The sequence below is a fragment of the Bufo gargarizans genome, chromosome 1, assembly GCF_014858855.1.
Source record: "Bufo gargarizans isolate SCDJY-AF-19 chromosome 1, ASM1485885v1, whole genome shotgun sequence".
In the NCBI taxonomy this organism is placed as follows: domain Eukaryota; kingdom Metazoa; phylum Chordata; class Amphibia; order Anura; family Bufonidae; genus Bufo; species Bufo gargarizans.
Genome location: NC_058080.1, coordinates 275,693,468 through 275,713,225, shown reverse-complemented (window position 1 = coordinate 275,713,225; position 19,758 = coordinate 275,693,468). Strand labels below are relative to the sequence as shown.

Sequence of the window (19,758 nt, the reverse complement as noted above, 5' to 3'; positions counted from 1 at the left end):
ATAGGAAGACAGGACATAAACTGGAACCTGAACATCTTTCAACCTTTCAAAAGGTTTATTCTGGGAATCATTCTTATACCAATTATCTAGAAGCGGTTTAAATACACATTTTAAAGGGCATCTGTCATAAGTGACCTCCCTATCTATCTGCATTAACGCATAGCTGTGGTTCACCTGATTAAAAAGATGTTTTCCTTTTGTTGATCTGAAGCTCCGTTCCCGAGTTATGATACTTTTTCTTAATACTGTATGCATATTAGGCCTTTGGTACAATGAGGGCGTCACCATTGCTATTTTTGCCTCCAAACTCCGCCTTTTATGTGGTCAGCCCCTCCCTCGCTGCTTTGATTGATAGGGCCAGGAGTGACAAAGCACAGAGAGAGGGGCTGACCACAGAAATGAGTGGATCTTGGGTTAAAAAAGAGAAACGGTGACACCCTCATTGCACCAAAGGCCTAATCTGCATATTAAGAAAAAACATCGCCGGAGCCTCGGATTAACAAAAGAAAAACAGTGTTTAATGAGGTGAACTACACTTATCTGTCCATGCAGGCAGTCTGACTTGGTGACAAATTCCCTTTGAAGTGATTTACAGTGAGTCTACCAAATGGTAGGACAACTCACAACTTTAAAGATTAGCGTATTTTGGGCCTTCACAACCAAGCTTTTGTTTCTTTTGTCTCTATATAGCCACACTTTTTCTTCTTTTATTGCATTTCAGCACGATTCACTACCATAAACCTTCATTACCACATACATAATTTAATATAACCCCTGTCAATCCCACCCAGCCACCCCATGGAAGAGAGCCGGAAGGGAGAAGTAAAAAAGGTGTAACATTTGTTTTCCCCAAATACCATACCCATTGCTTTTATATCTGTTCATAAATCCCTTCTATGCACTTATATATAGATTTCTTTAAATTTTACTTCTCTGATCCACCACTTCTAACCATTCTCTCTTCATAGGTATTTCAGGATTTAGCCAATATTTCACAATTATCTCGCCTGATTTTATTTTTTGAGACAAGTTGTATTCTTCAATGGCACTTTTTTTTTGTTTACATATGAATTATTGATTAACATTTTGAGGGGTAGTAGCTCAATCGTTGCTTTCTGGTATTTTTACCCTTTTTACTGTGCTGTATAAATAACACATTCAATTTACTAAGGCTACTTTCACACTAGTGTTAATATTTTCCGGTATTGAGATCCGTCATAGGGAAGGGAGCTGAGACACTTATATACGTGCAGGAGTGCTAGGATTGGTCAGCGAGGTCACATGATCTAACCCATAAAGCGCAGGAAGTGATGCAGGGAAGAAGCAGCAAGCATGCTGTGGCCAGGACTGAAAGGAAACTGTGGAGCGGATCCCAGAACAAACAGTACCTACAAGGACAGAGCAGAGGACTGCATCGGTGAATGGGGATGCACTGGCAGCAGATCACCGCTGAACACGATGCCCAGGAGAGAAGCAGGGGAACAGCGGCGCACAGCAGCCGCTGTTACAGATATTTCATGTCTGAAGATGGAATAGATGCCATGGTGAGTATTATCTGCTTTCTACTGATTTAAAAATGATACCTTCGGTCATCATCAGGAGGTGGAGTGGTCCAGTGGTCATAGTTTGTCTCTACACGAAACCATCTGCCAAAAAAAGAGAAAGAACTGAAAAGATGGACATAGATGTTCCATTTTGTCACTTCATGTCACTGCACAAAAGTACACCTCAGCCCGGGCTAGGAGATGCTTGAATATGATGCCTTAGGCCAAATCATCATGGATCATGGTCCACAATATTTGGACCATAGAAAACATTTGAATGGACAGTACTGTGTAAAATAACAAAACGAGTAATACTTTACTACTCCCCTGCTGCTTTGCTGCCACAGTCCCCAAGTGTTGTGAGTGTAAAGCCTAACCATTTATAGGAGAACTAGGAATTGCACAATATTTCTTTACAAACGCTAATGAACTCACTCACTCTCCAGTTAAAGGATCCAAAGGCCAGATGTCAGCAGGTCCATTTCTGTTTCTGGTGATCACCAATCCCTCATGTGACTGTGTGCCAGCCATAATATAATATGTCTCAGCAATGATTGGTGTCTTGGAGAGTCGCATAGCCGCAGTCTCAAAATCTTTGTCACCATTCAATGCCTGGCAATAAATTATGTGCAATGAATATATAACAAACATAAATGAATAAGTAACCCCCCCACTAGTGATAACGCTAAAAAGGTCTACTTTGCTCATAAAAGGGCTGTCCTGTTAGGACAACCCCTGCTTAGAATAATGCCACACCAGTAATGGATTGATCATAACAGGCCCAGGTTCAGATTGTCCATGAGGCCACTAAAGGGGTTTTCACATAAACATAATCCATAATATCGGGGTCTATGGGGGACTGCTGGGACCTCCATGATCATGATGGTTCCTTGACCACTGCGTGGTCGTGTCACGGTTGTGATGCAGCTGTCTAAGATCCAGTACCTTTCAGCTGTACAGGACCCAGTGAGCTCTATTTAAACTAATGCAGACTCAGTGGCGAATCCATAGCCTGGTCTCGGGAGAGGCACTTCCGGATTGTTTTGTGGCGGCGGACAGAAAATAATGTGGTGCTTATGGATGACACACTGTTATGGGGGCATCTGTGGATGACACACTGTAGAGATGACACTGTTATGGAGGCATCTGTAGAGATGACACTGTTATGGGGGCATCTGTGGATGACATACTGTAGAGATGACACTGTTATGGGGGCATCTGTGAGGATGACACACTATTATGGGGGCATCTGTGTGGATGACACACTGTTATGGGGGCATCTGTGGGGATGACACACTATTATGGGGGCATCTGTGGGGATGACACACTGTTATGGGGGCATCTGTGGGGATGACACACTGTTATGGGGGCATCTGTGGGGATGACACACTGTTATGGGGGCATCTGTGGGGATGACACACTGTTATGGGGGCATCTGTGGGGATGACACACTATTATGGGGGCATCTGTGGGGATGACACACTGTTATGGGGGCATCTGTGGGGATGACACACTGTTATGGGGGCATCTGTGGGGATGACACACTGTTATGGGGGCATCTGTGGGGATGACACACTGTTATGGGGGCATCTGTGGGGATGACACACTGTTATGGGGGCATCTGTGGGGATGACACACTGTTGTGGGGGGGGGGGGAGAGAAGAACTTGTGGAGGGACCAGCCAGTCCCCCCCTTCACACAGTATTTATTAACCCCTTTCAGCAGTGCCCTGAGGGGTTAATAAATACTGTGAATTGGTACTGCTGAAAGGGGTTAATAACTACTGTGAAGGGCCTTTCACAATAGTTATTAACTCCTCTAAGCAGTCCCCCATTGACAGTATGTATTCAATGTATTAACCCCTTTCGGCAATCCCTGGCAGCACAGACCAGTCAGTAGACACTACCTCAGGCTCAGCGCAGCTGCGCTCCTGAGAGTCCACTCCTACTCCTTAGACTGACTGAGTGTGTTCCTCCTGGCACTCCTACTCGGAGCTGCTCGCCTGCTTCTTCCTTCCACTTCCCGCCGCGCCTGCAAACCAGAATTGACTGGTCTGGCGCGAATCTGCAGGCAGCTGCAGCGTGTGACGTCAGACGGTCAGTGTGCTCTGCGCAGTGCTAGTGACTGACTACTTGATTCGGATATCATGTGAGTGAGTAATGTATATGGGCAATCGCGATCGGAAGCCCTCTCTCTCACTATATGATTTCTCGGGGGGTGGGGGGAGACCTGCAATGTTTAGTTGGACCTTGCAGCTGACAATAGGATCTGAGTACTAGAGTCCACGTAGGCTACTTTCACACTGGTGTTTTGGCTTTCCATTTGTGAGATCCGTTCAGTGCTCTCACAAGCGGTCGTCCAAAATGGATCAGTTTAGCCCCAATGCAGTCTGAATGGAAAAGTACCTGCTCAGAATGCATCAGTTTGGCTCTGTTTGCCTCCGTTCCATCTCCATTCCGCTTTGGAGGCGGACATCAAAACGCTGCTTACAGCGTTTTGGTGTCCGTCTGACTAAACTGAGCCAATCGGATCCGTCCTGACACACATGTAAGTCAATGGGGACGGATCAGTTTTCTATGACACAATCTGGCACAATAGAAAACAGATCCGTCCTCCATTTGTGGAATGTATCAAGGATTACAGAATTTTCCACCCAGAGTGTCCCGTCCATGGTTCTAATAGCTACTATTCTGGACGCACCATCTTGTGACCGGGCGACTCTGGCCAATAGACTACCCGTACTCTCCCCTGCCTCAAAGTATTTTTGTTTCATGAAAAAACATTTATTGTCTGCTATATGCAGTAAGTGGTCAGTAAGTTTAGATTGTGCATTTTTCCATATTGTTTCAGATTGCTGGGAGGGTGTACTAATATACAATTGCTCACTCCTTGTCACTTCCTGTTGTATAGCTTTAGTAAGTTCCCTAGTTTTAATTTTGCGTCTATTCATTTTCTGGATATAAAGGCCTCTCACATATGCTTTCATAGCGTCCCATATTGTCCCTATAGCTGCTGATCCTTTATTGAGATTGAAAAATTCTTTTATTTGGTTCGTCAGGGGGGGGTCTTCCTCGTCTAATAGTTGTATCCAAAAGGGATTGAGTTTCCAGAGCACTGAACCACATCGCCCTCTATCCTTTATGAATCTCAATTCTATGTGGATAGGTGAATGATCAGAGAGGCAACGCGGTAGGTATTCTATAACAAAGGTATAGGACAATGCTTCTAGCGACCCAATGGGTAAATCTATTCTGCATGAGACGCAAAAAAGCAGGAGTACTGCCATTCCTGGGGGAATCTAATTCTCTACAAGTCATTCAGGTCCAGTTCTCTGAGTAACTTTGCCAATTAAGTCTCACCAGTATTTGTTAGGTTAGGAGGCAGCGGAAATTTATCCTTAGAAGGATCTAAATATTTGTTGAAATCACCCAACATTAGGATTGGCACCTGCGGTCCCTGAGATACCCAAGACATTACCTCCCTTATGGAGCCGCAGGAGTATAGCGGTGGGATGTACATGGCAATTAGGAAAAGTTGTACCCCAAATATAGAGCAGTGCAGGCATACATACCGACCTTCCGTGTCAATTTTGCTAGAGTGGCATTCAAAGGGGATAGCTCTATGAATTAGGACACTAACTCCCCTAGCGTGTGTAGAAAAGGTGGAGTGAAAGGCCTGTGAGACCCATGGTTTATGGAGCAACCCTTGGGATTGTTTAGACAAGTGAGTCTCAGTGAGACATATTATGGCTGGCTAATACTTTTGAACGCCCATAAAAACCGCTGGGCGTTTAGTAGGATCTCCCAGGCCTCTAACATTCCATACTTCAATGTGAGTTTTATCTGCCATCGTCCCATGGGAGACATAAAAGGAAGGAAGATCTAGGCATCAAAATAAGACATATACCATGTAATGAAAGAATAATTGCGTGCATCATCTCTCTGCAGGCTCTGAGCCTAAGTGAACAATAAACATAATATCCCCAACAAAAAGAACTTGTGATGGTCCCAAAACAGGACATGAGGCATAGGAAAGATTCCTGTAACCCGCAGCATAGAAGGCAAAAACATATCCGCATTCACGGAACAGGTCTCAGTAGTAGAGACCCGGGCAGCAATAAAACAGTATAACAAATGGCATTTTGGTACAGTTAACCCTTGCCGTATCAACTAAATAAATGAACAGCACAAGTATGGGTATTAAAGTCATTGCCAGAAGATGGCACCAAATTACTACTCTGGAGCATTATGGCGGTAGTATAAACATGAACTCTCAACAAATATGGAACATTATACTTATCCGCCCACCCCAGAGTCCTCTAGGTTTTCCTCAGTGAAGACCCAGGTACGGCAATGTCCACTTTTGTCATAACTTTCGGATGGATAAGATTCCATTTGTTCAATCCACCGGTTGGCGTCCTCCGGAGATTCGAAGAAGTGGGTTTTCCCTTTAAACACTACTCGGAGCTTTGAGGGATATAGCATGGCGCACTGTATATTCTGCAATCGTAGTCGCTTTTTAACATCCAGAAAACGTGCGCGGCGTCTCTGCACCTCCGCTGAAAAGTCAGGAAAGATAGAAACTTCATGTCCAGCCATAGATAAATTCTGGTGCTCTCTTGCTTTACGGAGAATGGTATCTCTATCCTGAAAGTGCAGAATCCTCATTAGCATTGGTCTGGGAGGGCCGCCCGGCGGTGGTGGGAAAAAACTGCACTCTGTGCGCCCTCTCTATGGCAAAGAAGTGAGACAAAGAGTCTTTCCCAAATATCTTCTTAAACAATCTTCAAAGAATTGGACAGCATGGGGCGGCGGGCCCTTCAGCTTTTTCAGGGAACCCCAAGATGCAAAGGTTATTTCGTCGTGACCTGTTTTCCAAGTCCTCCATTTTACTTATCAGGAAAGTGACGTTGTGTATTACTTTAGCCAGATCACGCTTCATAGGGGAGACTTGGTCTTCCAGTTGGCTTACTCGCCCCTGCGCTACAGTAATTCTTTCATTAACTTTCCTTATAGCTTGTCTAATAAAAGGACACATTTTCTTGGAGGGACCCAATGGATGTGTTAAGGGTCATCAGAGCTGCACTACATTGGTGCACGGCCGCATATATGTCCTTGATAGTAGGATCGGACAGCAGTGGCCATGTGGGGATAGAGAGGGGAGAGGGTTGTACACCAGCATTTTGCAGTGAGCCAGATTCAGCAGCAGGGCCCCAAAACCCCCCCACCACTTGCCTCCAGCTCCTCCACGTGGGATCCGCCATCTTGGGAGCAAGCACTTTGCTCCACTGAGTGATCGGCCGAAGCTGCCGCATGTTCTGACATCGCCCCAGATAGAGTGCACTCATGTACCGGGTCCTCTTTTGTTTGGGGGAATCGGGCGAATTGTTCCAGGTGCACTGCGACCTCCGCCGCTTTAGAAGATGCGGGCACGCCATGCTGCTTTGCCGGAGTTGGTCCCGTCGCTTCCTTCTCTTTTCTGGCCGAACGGGTCATACTGGCCTGGGGTCCAGAGAGGTTCTTCTGCAGATATCAGTGGTGCCTGGCTGTTTTAATTCACCACAGCCAAAGGATGATGAAGGATTCTGCTAGCGCTGCCCGGGAGCTCAAGGTCACACTTCTTTCTACATTGCCGGCCAGGCCACGCTCCCCTCCCTAGTATTTATGAGATGCTAGCTCACCTGTCCACAACACCGCTGACTGGTAGCTTTACTCCTATATGTAGTATTGGAAAAAAGCTGTCAGTCATCCACGGGAGTTTGAGGAGCCTGCTACTCATGATCATTATCACGACTGCAAACTTAGGTAACACTGCATCTGCTTTTAAGAATGAGTGATTTCAAGAAAACTATTGCATGGAACAAAGTTAGTAACCCTGCACTTTAATCAAGGTCTCTGTCACTAGTTTATGCTCCTCTCAGATCAGACCTCATAGAGCCCCATAGCAAAATGGTGAGGTCTTTCTTTCAGTATCCTCTGGGGGTACTGTACATGGCTACACTTAATACTTTCTGTCTCTATGAATACACAAGGTCTTAAAAGGGTTTTCCAGTATATTTTAACCCTTTAGGTGTTCCACAAGAATTAATGGAAAATTGAGATTAAATTTCTGAATTTCACTTTTTTGGCAGATTTTCCATTTAAATCAATTTTTTTGCACTAACAAAGCAAGGGTTAACAGCCAAACAAAACTCAATATTGCCCATTTATTGCCCTGATTCTGTAGTTTACAGAAACTCCCCATATGTGGTCGTAAACTGCTGTAAGGGCACACGACATTGCGCTGAAGGAAAGGAACACCATATGGTTTTTAGATAGCAGATTTCACTGGGATAATTTTAAGCTGCAATGTCACATTTGAAGACCCCCTGATGCACCCCTAGAGTAGAAACTCCCAAAAAATTACCCCATTTTGGAAACTACGGGATAAGGTGGCAGTTTTGTTGGTACTATTTTAGGGTACATATGATTTTTGGTTGCTCTATATTACACTTTTTGTGAGGCAAGGTAACAAAAAATTGCTGTTTTGGCACTGTTTTTATTTTTTATTTACAATGTTCATCTGACAGGTTAGATCATGTGGTATTTTTATAGAGCAGGTTGTTATGGACGCGACAATACCAAATATTTTTTGGGTTGTTTGTTTCAGTTTTACATAATAAAGCATTTTTGAAAAGAATGTGAGTGCACCCGCCCGATCAGCCCGCCATAATAGTGCGGCGCTGGGCGGCAATTCACGTCCCGCTGCGCCGTACTATTACGACACTGGTCGGGAAGGGGTTAAGATAAGTTAGCCAGCAAAGTGACAACCTTGCCACACCCTTGGCACCCTTATCATGGTGGTAGATATAAATTTAACTCTGCACTCACATCTTGACTCTTCCAGGCATTCTGCTAATCTTCCTCTGTCGACACACCACAAAATCCTTAACCTACTACATTCAACCAATTGACAGATTTTTGGAGAACTATACACCTCATCATCTGGGGCTTTATTTTTAACAGAGATGAGCAAATTTCTTTCTTTTCGTGTCCTCCAATTCGTCAAATTTTTTTTTAAATTTAATTTGCGCCTGAATCTATTCTACACGAATCAAAGGGGCTTCAATTGCCCTGAAAATTGGTATAAAGGATCCTCTAGTCTTCTACAAAATTTTTGCTCTTTCACGCCTCCTTCCCCCCTCCCTCTTGGTCGCAATGAGAGCAATAACAAATAATGTCAGTGACACGCTGCCCCTGACACAGCAGAGGTTGGCGCCTTTTGTATAGTGTGCAAGTACAGCCACCACTGATGGATTGCAGGGTGGTCGTAACCCCTGGAATATAATGTGATGGAAAAATGAATCAAGCCAGCAAAGGAAGCAATATGGATAATCACAATACATTAGTGAGTGCCTTGTATTAACTTTATCTACTTGATAAATGCCATTTGGACAATCCATACAACAAATATCAGACAAGCAAGGCTACTGGTCTAGATGTCTTGACATATTATAAACAGTTCAGGAAGTGGTTTACAAACTACTTTCAAAATGGTACAATGTTCCCTCCAAATTTCATGCCTTATTACCTTTAGTTTGTCCTCTCTGTTGGAGATATGGATCTGATGAAGGTACATTACTTCATATTTTCTAGAATAGTTTGGTGTTTGCTATCTTCGGTATTACTTTTAAGTTCACAGATTACCCACTCGCTTTTACTCCTACTACCCTATTCTATTTTACTTCAATGGTTCAACATTTAGTCAATGCAAAGCAAGTTTATATCACTGCCCCATAACACCAAACTGAGGATTCAACAACTGAGCAGTGGCTTGCCAGAATTCAGGAGGTGATGCAAATGGAGGATCTCTATGCCTCTTCCACAGAAGATGGTTTCATTGGATCAGTTTTCAAGAGTCCGTAAAATACCGGTATTTCCTAGCATCAGTGTAACTTACTTTCTCTTTGGTTCTCCATGAGTACTCCCTTTGTCTTAGGCCTCTTTCACACGACCGTTTTTTTTTTTCCGTTTTGCGGGCCGTTTTTTGCGTTCTGTATACGGTCCGTATACGGAACCATTCATTTCAATGGTTCCGCAAAAAAAACGGAATGTGTTCCGTATGCATTCCGTTTCCGTATTTCCGTTCCGTTGAAAGATAGAACATGTCCTATATTTGGCCGCAAATCACGTTCCGTGGCTCCATTAAAGTCTATGGGTCCGCAAAAAAACTGAATGCATACGGAAATGCATCCGTATGTCTTCCGTATCCGTTCCGTTTTTTGCGGAACCATCTATTGAAAATGTTATGCCCAGCCCAATTTTTATATGAAATTACTGTATACTGTATTTGCCATACGGAAAAACGGAACGGAACAACGGAACGGAAACGGAACCACAACGGAAGCAAAACACGGAACAACGGATCCGTGAAAAACGGACCGCAAAACACTGAAATGGACATACTGTCGTGTGAAAGAGGCAGTAGAAGGAAAAAAATGTAATATCTATTTAGTTTTTTGTCTCCCTTCCTGCTCTTGTGCTCATGTCTTTGCCTTACCCTGTCTGTGGTTTTGTCTTGATATGCTGGGATTTCTGGTTGTTTTTTGCACCACTCCATGTATGACAGCAATTCTTACATTAAAATTTTGCACAGTAGTGCCGGTGATTATGGTGCATTGAATTTGTTAATTTGTCTATTTTTGAAAATGCATAAATATAGATTTAAAAAAAAGAACGTTTTCAAAGATAAAGCCGTACAAAGGACTTGTGACCTCTCCTGACCTCTCTGTACTTGCAGTCCTCCATGTAATATGAACTCTGTAGTTACTAAACCACACATGTCAAGATCTGAATTAAATTTAAAATCCTGATTTATATTATAATTAGTTAAATTTTCTTAACAGCAGTGGCTGTAATTCAATGTTTCTGTGCATTAAGAAAAACATGTTTGTGTACTCACATCTCTTATTAACCAGCTGACAGGAGAACTTCTTTCGAAAAAAGCGGCAATTGCATTTTTCCACCAATTTTTACGCCCACGCTCTGAAGTTAAATAATTGCTAGCAATTAGATTTATTTTCATAATGAAAATTATAACATTACAGTTTACAGTATACGTGTGACCAAGTTTTCTCCATGCGGAGACCACCAAGTTTGCATAGGGAGTCTTATAGGATATGCAGTGGTTCCTGGGGAAAAAAGAATGCAAAGACAAAGGATATACAGTAAGCCACACCAGAATCTTCTCCATAAGGGTCCATTCACATGTCCATAAGTGTTTTGCAGATCTGCAAAACACTGACAACGGCCATGTGCACACGGCCAGCACTATAATAGAAAATGCCTATTCTTGTCCGCTATTGCGGACAAGAATAGGACATGTTCTATTTTTTTGCGCCCGGAAGTTCGGGACCGCGGAGCTCAAGTGAGGATGCGGACAGCACACTGTGTGCTGTCGGCATCTTTTCCGGCCCCCTGAAAATGAATGGGTCCGCACCCGTTCCGCATAATTGCAGAATGGATCCGGACCATTCACGGACGTCTGAATGGAGCCTAAGGAAAAGTGACCAATCCGCAGACAGCTGATTTGGGGTTTCTGGCACTAAAGAGAAAGTTTTCCTTCATCCAGGGGGAGAACTACTTAGATTTTTACTGTACTTCATATTCACATTTAAACTCTATATTACATTTTACACAGCGCTTATCTACATAGAGGTTGTAACTTCTCTTGTAATTTGGAGAGTTACAGCCTAGGATAAAGTCCACAATGCAATGCAATTTCTACTGCCATGAACTAGCAAGTGGATGCAAGAGAGTCAGCTCTGTTAAATGTATCTATATAGAACATCACATCGGTCACATAACACTACCACCGAAAAAAAATGTTGACAGCACGTAATGAGATAAAATCACCTTAAGACCACATGCACACGACTGTGTGCCCCCGGTGGCCGTATTGCGGCCCGCATACAGGGGTCTGCAATACACGGGCACCGGCCGTGTGCATTCCGCATCACGGACCTATTCACTTGAATGGGTCCGCAATCACAGAGATGCGGAACGGAAGCTCGGATCGGAATCCCACGGAAGCACTACGGAGTGCTTGCATGGTGTTTCTGGCTGTGCCTCCGCACCGCAAAAAAGTAGCGCATGCACTACTTTTTTGCGGTGCAGACCGTCGGATGCGGATCGTGGACCCCATTCAAGTGAATGGGTCTGTGATCCGCATGCTGCTGCCCCACGGTCTGTGTGCATGTAGCCTAAAATGAGTGGAAATTTAGTTTCCTACACACACACACACACACACACAGTAAACATCTAATGAGAATGAGAAACATTGTTCACAGCTTCTCCTCTATTCTGTATACACAGCACTCAATGAGAGCTGTGTATAGAATACAGACAGTGACGCTGCCTCTATTGTCTAGGTGATCTTGTGACTGGTTACACTGTCGCCGAAACTCTGGTACTAGTAGGCTACTTCTAGGTCTAATTACGCCCAGCACACAACTGTCACTTGTACTGGGTAGTTTTACCTGTAACAGTGGCTGCTCTGCAAAAATCATGTTGCTAGACTAGCAAATAAAAAGGATTGTAGCCATTAGGTCCCATGCACACAACCGTATCCGTTTTGTGTTCCGCAAATCCACAAAATACACATGTCATCAGCATTTGTGGATCCATGGTCTGCGTATTATTTTATCCTTCTGTTTTATTCTTTTATCTTTTTTGCGGAACAGACATATGGATGTGGAAAGCACACTGATGATCCATGTGTTTTCCGCATCCGTATGTCCGATCCGCAAAAGCATAGAATATATCCTATACTTGTCCACAAAATGCGGACTGAGGACCCACTGAAGTCAATGGGTCCACAAAAAATGAGGATGCGACACAGAAAAGTCACGTGCACGCGGCCTAAACTGACACATGCAAAAACACATCTAAACTGTGCCTGGTCCTGAAGACCAAAATGACTTTGCTCCTTAACTGGCTAATGTGTGAGCCAAGCATAAAACATACGTACAACTTATAAATGTAGCTATATAGTATACCTCTTGCATCGGCAGATACAGTAAACTGATAGGGCCTTTGACCAGTCCACAGACCAACGTAACCCAAAAAGGTTGTTCCTGTGTATACAGCCTACGAAAGAAGACACACAATATCTTATCTTTAACAAGCTGGAGAACATGGCATGAAGAACATGAAAATGAGGATAATCTTCTGTCAAATATACAATTTAATAATGTCGTGTTCAGTTTGTGTGGTGATATGTAGTATTTTCTGGCGGGCCCAGGGTATGACATTCTGATGAGGGTCATCAGCAAGAGTGCCCATAAAACTCAGCCATTGTCAGTCCCATGTAAAAAAGACAGTGAAGTCACTTTCCGCTGGCATTAATCACCTTTTCAGGGTTATGCTTTTTTAGTGATTGCATTTTACTCATTCTGGGCTAAAAATAATTTCAATTTCAAATATTGAGCCGTTCTATCACAAAGGGTTAACTATTCGTCTAGCTGTGTGAATGTACTTTTTGCTTTCACTGGTCATCTAACAAAACTTATCTCTAATTTACTAAGAGGTCATAAACACTTATTTAAGCCACATTCTTATCAGTAAGATAAGAACTGAGCTCTAATGAGCATTTATTAGGTCAGAGAGCAGAGATAAGGAGCTGTCAGATTAGCAGGCTGATGGAAGATACAGACAATTCTGATCTCTCTATTGGAGAATCTCTGTCCTGTACAGAAAAAAAGGTTCCATATTTGGAATAAATACCAATTAAAAAATGATTTTTAGCTCAAAATGAGTACAATGCAATAATAATAAAAAATTGTCCCCAAAGGTGTGCATAGCCTTTAATCACCTCCCGACCGCTGTACGCACCGATGCGTCCGGGAGGTGGTTGTTTAGTTCCTCCTGGACGCATCGGCGCGTCCTCTCGCGAGACGCGAGATTACGTCACAGCCGGCCCGCGCATGCGCATCGCGGGCCGGCATTTCGCAGAAGACTATTTCGTCAGCAGCCTGCCGGCCACGATCATTGGCTGGCAGGCTGCTGATTTTTAAAAAAACCAATCAGCAGCCATATAACCCCACATATTAGTAAATATGATGGGGTTATATGGCTGCTGTGCTCCTCTGCTCCTTCTTTTGGTCGGTTGGTTCCAGCAGAGGAGCAGAGGAGCACATCTACTGTGAGTACCCACCACACCACATTTAGCCCCCAGATCACCCCAATTAACCCTTTGATCACCCCTTTTATCCCCCCTGTCAATCACTAGTGAAAGGAAAAAAGTGATCAGTGCAAACTGTCACTTTTTTTTTTCACTGTTATTGGACGTTAGGTTTTAGGTATAGTTTAGGTCCCTTGGTTAGGTAGTTAGCGATCAGTTAGCGCCCAGCCCACCGCACCGCAGTCCGTTATTCGCTGATTAGCGTATCGCTAATCAGCATTTGTACTTTTATAGTATCTGAAAGTGATCAAAACTGATCACGGTCAGATCTATAATAGTACTAGTGTCACTTTAGTTCGCCCTCCACCCAAAACGCAGTGTTTGCCCGATCAGGCCTGATCGGTCGCCCACACGTGCGTTTGCCCACGCCCGCCCCACCGCAGTGACAAAAATTTTTTTTTTTATCACTGCACATTCACTTTACACGCACTGCGGCGATAAAAAAATCAGTTTTGATATTTTTTATCAACCGCAGCGGCATCCGGTACTTCGCTAGCCTCCCATTTGTAAGACAGGCTTGCTTTTTTTTTCTTGGGTAGTCTCAGGGAATACCCCGAAATTTAGTTGCCCACATGTCTAACAGGGGGTATTCTTCTGAAGAGGCCTACAGGCTTCTGACCCAGTCGGATGAGGAGTGGGAACCCTCATCTGATGAATCCAGCGGGTCAGAATACGAACCTGTAGAAAGCAGTGGCTCTCTGACCCAAAGTTCGGACGAGGAGGCTGAGGTCCCTGATAGCACCAGGCGTACCCGGCCCCGTGTCGCTAGACCGCAGGTTGCGCAGGATCCGCTTCAAGAGCAGCAGAGTGGGGCTGGTGCTGTCGGATTACGTGGTGAGGCATACACCAGCAGCCCAGCCCTTCCTGGACCTAGTACCAGCACTGCCGTACAACCTGGTGAAGTAGCGAGCACCAGAAGGGCAGTTGAAGCTGGTACGGTGGCACGTGCAGTAGTGACCCCGTCGCAGCCACCGCAAAGACGTGCCCGTAGAGCCCCTAGAATCCCAGAGGTGCTGGCAAACCCTGATTGGCAGTCCCCAACTTCAGCCGCACCCGTAGTTTTCCCTTTCACCGCCCAGTCTGGAGTTCGGGTTGAGACAGCTCAGATCGATTCGGCCCTGGGATTTTTTGAGCTGTTCTTGACTGCGGAGCTTTTAGACTTAGTCGTGGCAGAGACAAACAGGTATGCCACACAATTTATCACCGCTAACCCGGAAAGCTTTTATGCCCAGCCTTTCCGGTGGAAACCAGTCCAAGTTTCCGAATTTAAAACTTTTCTGGGCCTCCTCCTCAACATGGGCCTGACAAAAAAGCATGAATTGAGGTCATATTGGTCCACGAACCCGATTCATCACATGCCCATGTTCTCTGCTGCTATGTCCAGGACACGATTTGAGGTCATCCTGCGTTTCCTGCACTTTAGCGACAACACCGCCTCCCGTCCCAGGGGCCACCCTGCTTTTGACCGGCTCCACAAAATTCGGCCCCTCATAGACCATTTCAACCAGAAATTTGCAGATATTTATACCCCAGAGCAAAACATCTGCATAGACGAGTCCCTAATACATTTTACCGGGCGCCTTGGCTTCAAACAATACATCCCAAGCAAGCGCGCCCGGTATGGGGTCAAATTGTATAAGCTCTGTGAAAGGGCCACAGGCTATACCCACAAATTTCGGGTCTATGAGGGAAAAGATCAGACCCTGGAGCCGGTCGGTTGCCCTGACTACCTGGGGAGCAGTGGGAAGACAGTTTGGGACTTGGTGTCACCCTTATTCGGCAAGGGGTACCATCTTTATGTGGACAATTTCTACACAAGTGTGGCCCTCTTTAGGCATTTGTTTTTAGAACGGATTGGCGCCTGTGGTACCGCGCAAACTAGTCGCGTGGGCTTCCCCCAACGGCTCGTTACCACCCGTCTTGCAAGGGGGCAGAGGGCCGCACTGTGTAACGAAGAACTGCTCGCGGTGAAATGGAGAGACAAGCGTGACGTTTACATGCTCTCCTCCATTCACGCAGACACGACAATACAAATTGAGCGAGCAACCCGTGTCATTGAAAAGCCCCTCTCAGTCCACGACTATAACCTCCACATGGGAGGGGTCGACTTCAATGACCAGATGTTGGCTCCGTATTTAGTTTCCCGACGCACCAGACGCTGGTATAAGAAGGTGTCTGTATATTTAATTCAATTGGCTCTGTACAATAGTTTTGTTCTCTACAGTAAGGCTGGGAGAACTGGATCCTTCCTCAAATTTCAGGAAGAGATCATCGCGAACCTCCTGTATCCAGGAGGTTCCGTGGCCCCATCCACCAGTGTAGTTAGCCGTCTACACGAGCGACACTTCCCCAGTGTCGTTGCTGGTACCTCAAACCGACCGCCACCCCGAAAAAAATGTCGTGTCTGTAGCAGGAGTGGAATAAGGCGTGACACCCGCTATTTCTGTCCTGACTGTCCCGACCACCCTGCCCTATGCTTAGGGGAGTGTTTCCGAAAGTACCACACACAGGTACACCTAGCATAGGGATCACATCTCACCAGGATAGGCACACAGGGCTATTAGGGCCCATTCACTCACAGCTGCTGCAAACGTCTCCTTTCACATGGGACAAAGTGCATAACGCACTTCGCCACATCTTTGGGCGATTTGCGCTTTGCACATTGACCCATGGGGAAGGAGAGGTTTGTTCTATAAAGGTAAAAAAACAAAAAAAAAAAAAAACAGGTAAGCAACAGGTTAATGTTTAGTTCCAAAAGTTAAAGTTACATGTTCTGTTCCAAAGTTAATAAAATTATTGCGTTGTGGCCTGGTTTTTTCTTTTTTTTTTTGTCTTTTTACCTTCCAGGTGGACCAACCGATCGACCAGCTGCAGCACCGATGTGCATTCTGACAGAAGCATTGCGCTGCTGTCAGATTACACGCAAGTCGGTGTATGCGGCGCTGCAAGACGGGATTTTCTCCTCTGCAGTGACAGATACGTTTGCCGAGGCATACGAGCTGAGGAGGAGGCGGCGTTCCTATGCTTTGGCAAGCACTTTGTATATATATATATATATATATAAAAAAAAAATCCCGGCAATGATTTATTCATCCACATCGATTGATGCGAATGGAGAAATCTGGTTTGCCAGGGCATACGAGCTAAGTGGGTATGGATGTAGGGCGGAGCTCCTATGTCCTGGCAGACGCCTTTCCCCTCCATTTTTTTTTTTGGCAGAGATTTTTTCATCCACATTGATCGATGCGAATGAAGAAATCTGTGCCGTTCATTTTTTTCTTTCAGCCCAGAGGCTGAACGGAAAAAAAAATCTCATTACCTGTATGTTCAATATAAGGAGAATAGCAGAAACTCCTAATGCTGGCCATACATGTAATGATTGCGGAGACCCTCAAATGCCAGGGCAGTACAAACACCCCACAACTGACCCCATTTTGGAAAGAAGACACCCCAAGGTATTTGCTGAGGGGCATATTGAGTCCATGAAAGATTGAAATTTTTGTCCTAAGTTAGCGGAAAGTGAGACTTTGTGAGAAAAAACAAAAAAAAAATCAATTTCCGCTAACTTATGCGAAAAAAAAAAAAATTCTATGAACTTGCCAGGCCCCTCATTGGATACCTTGGGGTGTCTTCTTTCCAAAGTGGGGTCACATGTGGGGTATTTATACTGCCCTGGCTTTTTAGGGGCCCTAAAGCGTGAGAAGAAGTCTGGGATCCAAATGTCTAAAAATGCCCTCCTAAAAGGAATTTGGGCCCCTTTGCGCATCTAGGCTGCAAAAAAGTGTGACACATCTGGTATCGCCGTACTCAGAAGAAGTTGGGGAATGTGTTTTGGGGTGTCATTTTACATATACCCATGCTGGGTGAGAAAAATATCTTGGTCAAATGCCAACTTTGTATAAAAAAATGGGAAAAGTTGTCTTTTGCCAAGATATTTCTCTCACCCAGCATGGGTATATGTAAAATGACACCCCAAAACACATTCCCCAACTTCTCCTGAGTACGGCGATACCAGATGTGTGACACTTTTTTGATGCCAAGGTGGGCAAAGGGGCGCATATTCCAAAGTGCACCTTTCGTATTTCACCGGTCATTTTTTACAGATTTTGATTGCAAAGTACTTCTCACACATATGGGCCCCTAAATTGCCAGGGCAGTATAACTACCCCACAAGTGACCCCATTTTGGAAAGAAGACACCCCAAGGTATTCCGTGAGGGGCATGGCGAGTTCCTAGAATTTTTTATTTTTTGTCGCAAGTTAGTGGAATATGAGACTTTGTAAGGAAAAAAGAGAAAAAAAAAAAAATCATCATTTTCCGCTAACTTGTGACAAAAAATAAAAAATTCTAGGAACTCGCCATGCCCCTCACGGAATACCTTAGGGTGTCTTCTTTCCAAAATGGGGTCACTTGTGGCGTAGTTATACTGCCCTGGCAATTTAGGGGCCCAAATGTGTGAGAAGTACCTTGCAATCAAAATGTGTAAAAAATGCCCTGCAAAATCCGAAAGGTGCACTTTGGAATATGTGCCCCTTTGCCCACCTTGGCAGCAAAAAAGTGTGACACATCTGGTATCGCCGTACTCAGGAGAAGTTGGGGAATGTGTTTTGGGGTGTCATTTTACATATACCCATGCTGGGTGAGAAAAATATCTTGGTCAAATGCCAACTTTGTATAAAAAAATGGGAAAAGTTGTCTTTTGCCAAGATATTTCTCTCACCCAGCATGGGTATATGTAAAATGACACCCCAAAACACATTCCCCAACTTCTCCTGAGTACGGCGATACCACATGTGTGACACTTTTTTGCTGCCAAGGTGGGCAAAGGGGCGCATATTCCAAAGTGCACCTTTCGGATTTCACCGGTCATTTCTTACACATTTTGATTGCAAAGTTCTTCTCACACATTTGGGCCCCTAAATTGCCAGGGCAGTATAACTACCCCACAAGTGACCCCATTTTGGAAAGAAGACACCCCAAGGTATTCTGTGAGGGGCATGGTGAGTTCCTAGAATTTTTTATTTTTTGTCGCAAGTTAGTGGAATATGAGACTTTGTAAGAAAAAAAAAAAAAAAAAAAAAAAAAAAATCATCATCATTTTCCGCTAACTTGTGACAAAAAATAAAAAGTTCTATGAACTCACTATGCCCATCAGCGAATACCTTAGGGTGTCTACTTTCCGAAATGGGGTCATTTGTGGGGTAGTTATACTGTTTGGGCATTGTAGAACCTCAGGAAACATGACAGGTGCTCAGAAAATCAGAGCCGTTTCAAAAAGTGGAAATTCACATTTTTGTACCATAGTTTGTAAATGCTATAACTTTTACCCAAAGCATTTTTTTTTTTGCCCAAACATTTTTTTTTTATCAAAGACATGTAGAACTATAAATTTAGCGAAAAATTTATATATGGATGTCGTTTTTTTTGCAAAATTTCACAGCTGAAAGTGAAAAATGTCATTTTTTTGCAAAAAAATCGTTACATTTTGATTAATAACAAAAAAAGTAAAAATGTCAGCAGCAATAAAATACCACCAAATGAAAGCTCCATTAGTGAGAAGAAAAGGAGGTAAAATTCATTTGGGTGGTAAGTTGCATGACCGAGCGATAAACGGTGAAAGGAGTGTAGTGCCGAAGTGTAAAAAGTGCTCTGGTCATGAAGGGGGTTTCACCTAGCGGGGCTGAAGTGGTTAAGTATGACACTTGATATGGTTTCAAGTGCAAGTAAAGGTGCATCTCATCTGTGTATGTTTACTGGGGCTTACATGTAAGGGAACCCTTAGGCAGTTTTTTTTACATTTTACTGAACTTAGGGTTCATTCACAAGTCTGTAGTTCTGGGTCCGCATCCGTTCCACAATTTTATATATTATATATAGCAAACATTATTACACAAAAAAGTTTGTTCGAATGATGGGCCCAAGGTACTCTGGTGGGTAGACAAATATACATATAGTACACAAGAGAAATGCCTCCACTGTCTGGAAAGTGTGTGTA

The 19,758-nt window shown here is 44.1% G+C and overlaps 1 protein-coding gene across 1 annotated transcript in view; it reads right to left on the bottom strand.

Annotated features, from left to right (window-relative positions):
- NAAA (N-acylethanolamine acid amidase) overlaps positions 1–19,758 on the bottom strand; it is a 69,957-nt gene that overhangs the window by 9,250 nt on the left and 40,949 nt on the right. Inside the window, exons 4-7 of the mRNA XM_044303584.1 lie at positions 12,580–12,670; positions 10,485–10,567; positions 1,984–2,156; positions 1,584–1,646 (exon numbers count right to left, since the gene is read on the bottom strand). Of these exons, the coding sequence (XP_044159519.1) occupies positions 1,584–1,646; positions 1,984–2,156; positions 10,485–10,567; positions 12,580–12,670 (410 nt within the window). The remainder of the gene's footprint in view (positions 1–1,583; positions 1,647–1,983; positions 2,157–10,484; positions 10,568–12,579; positions 12,671–19,758) is intronic.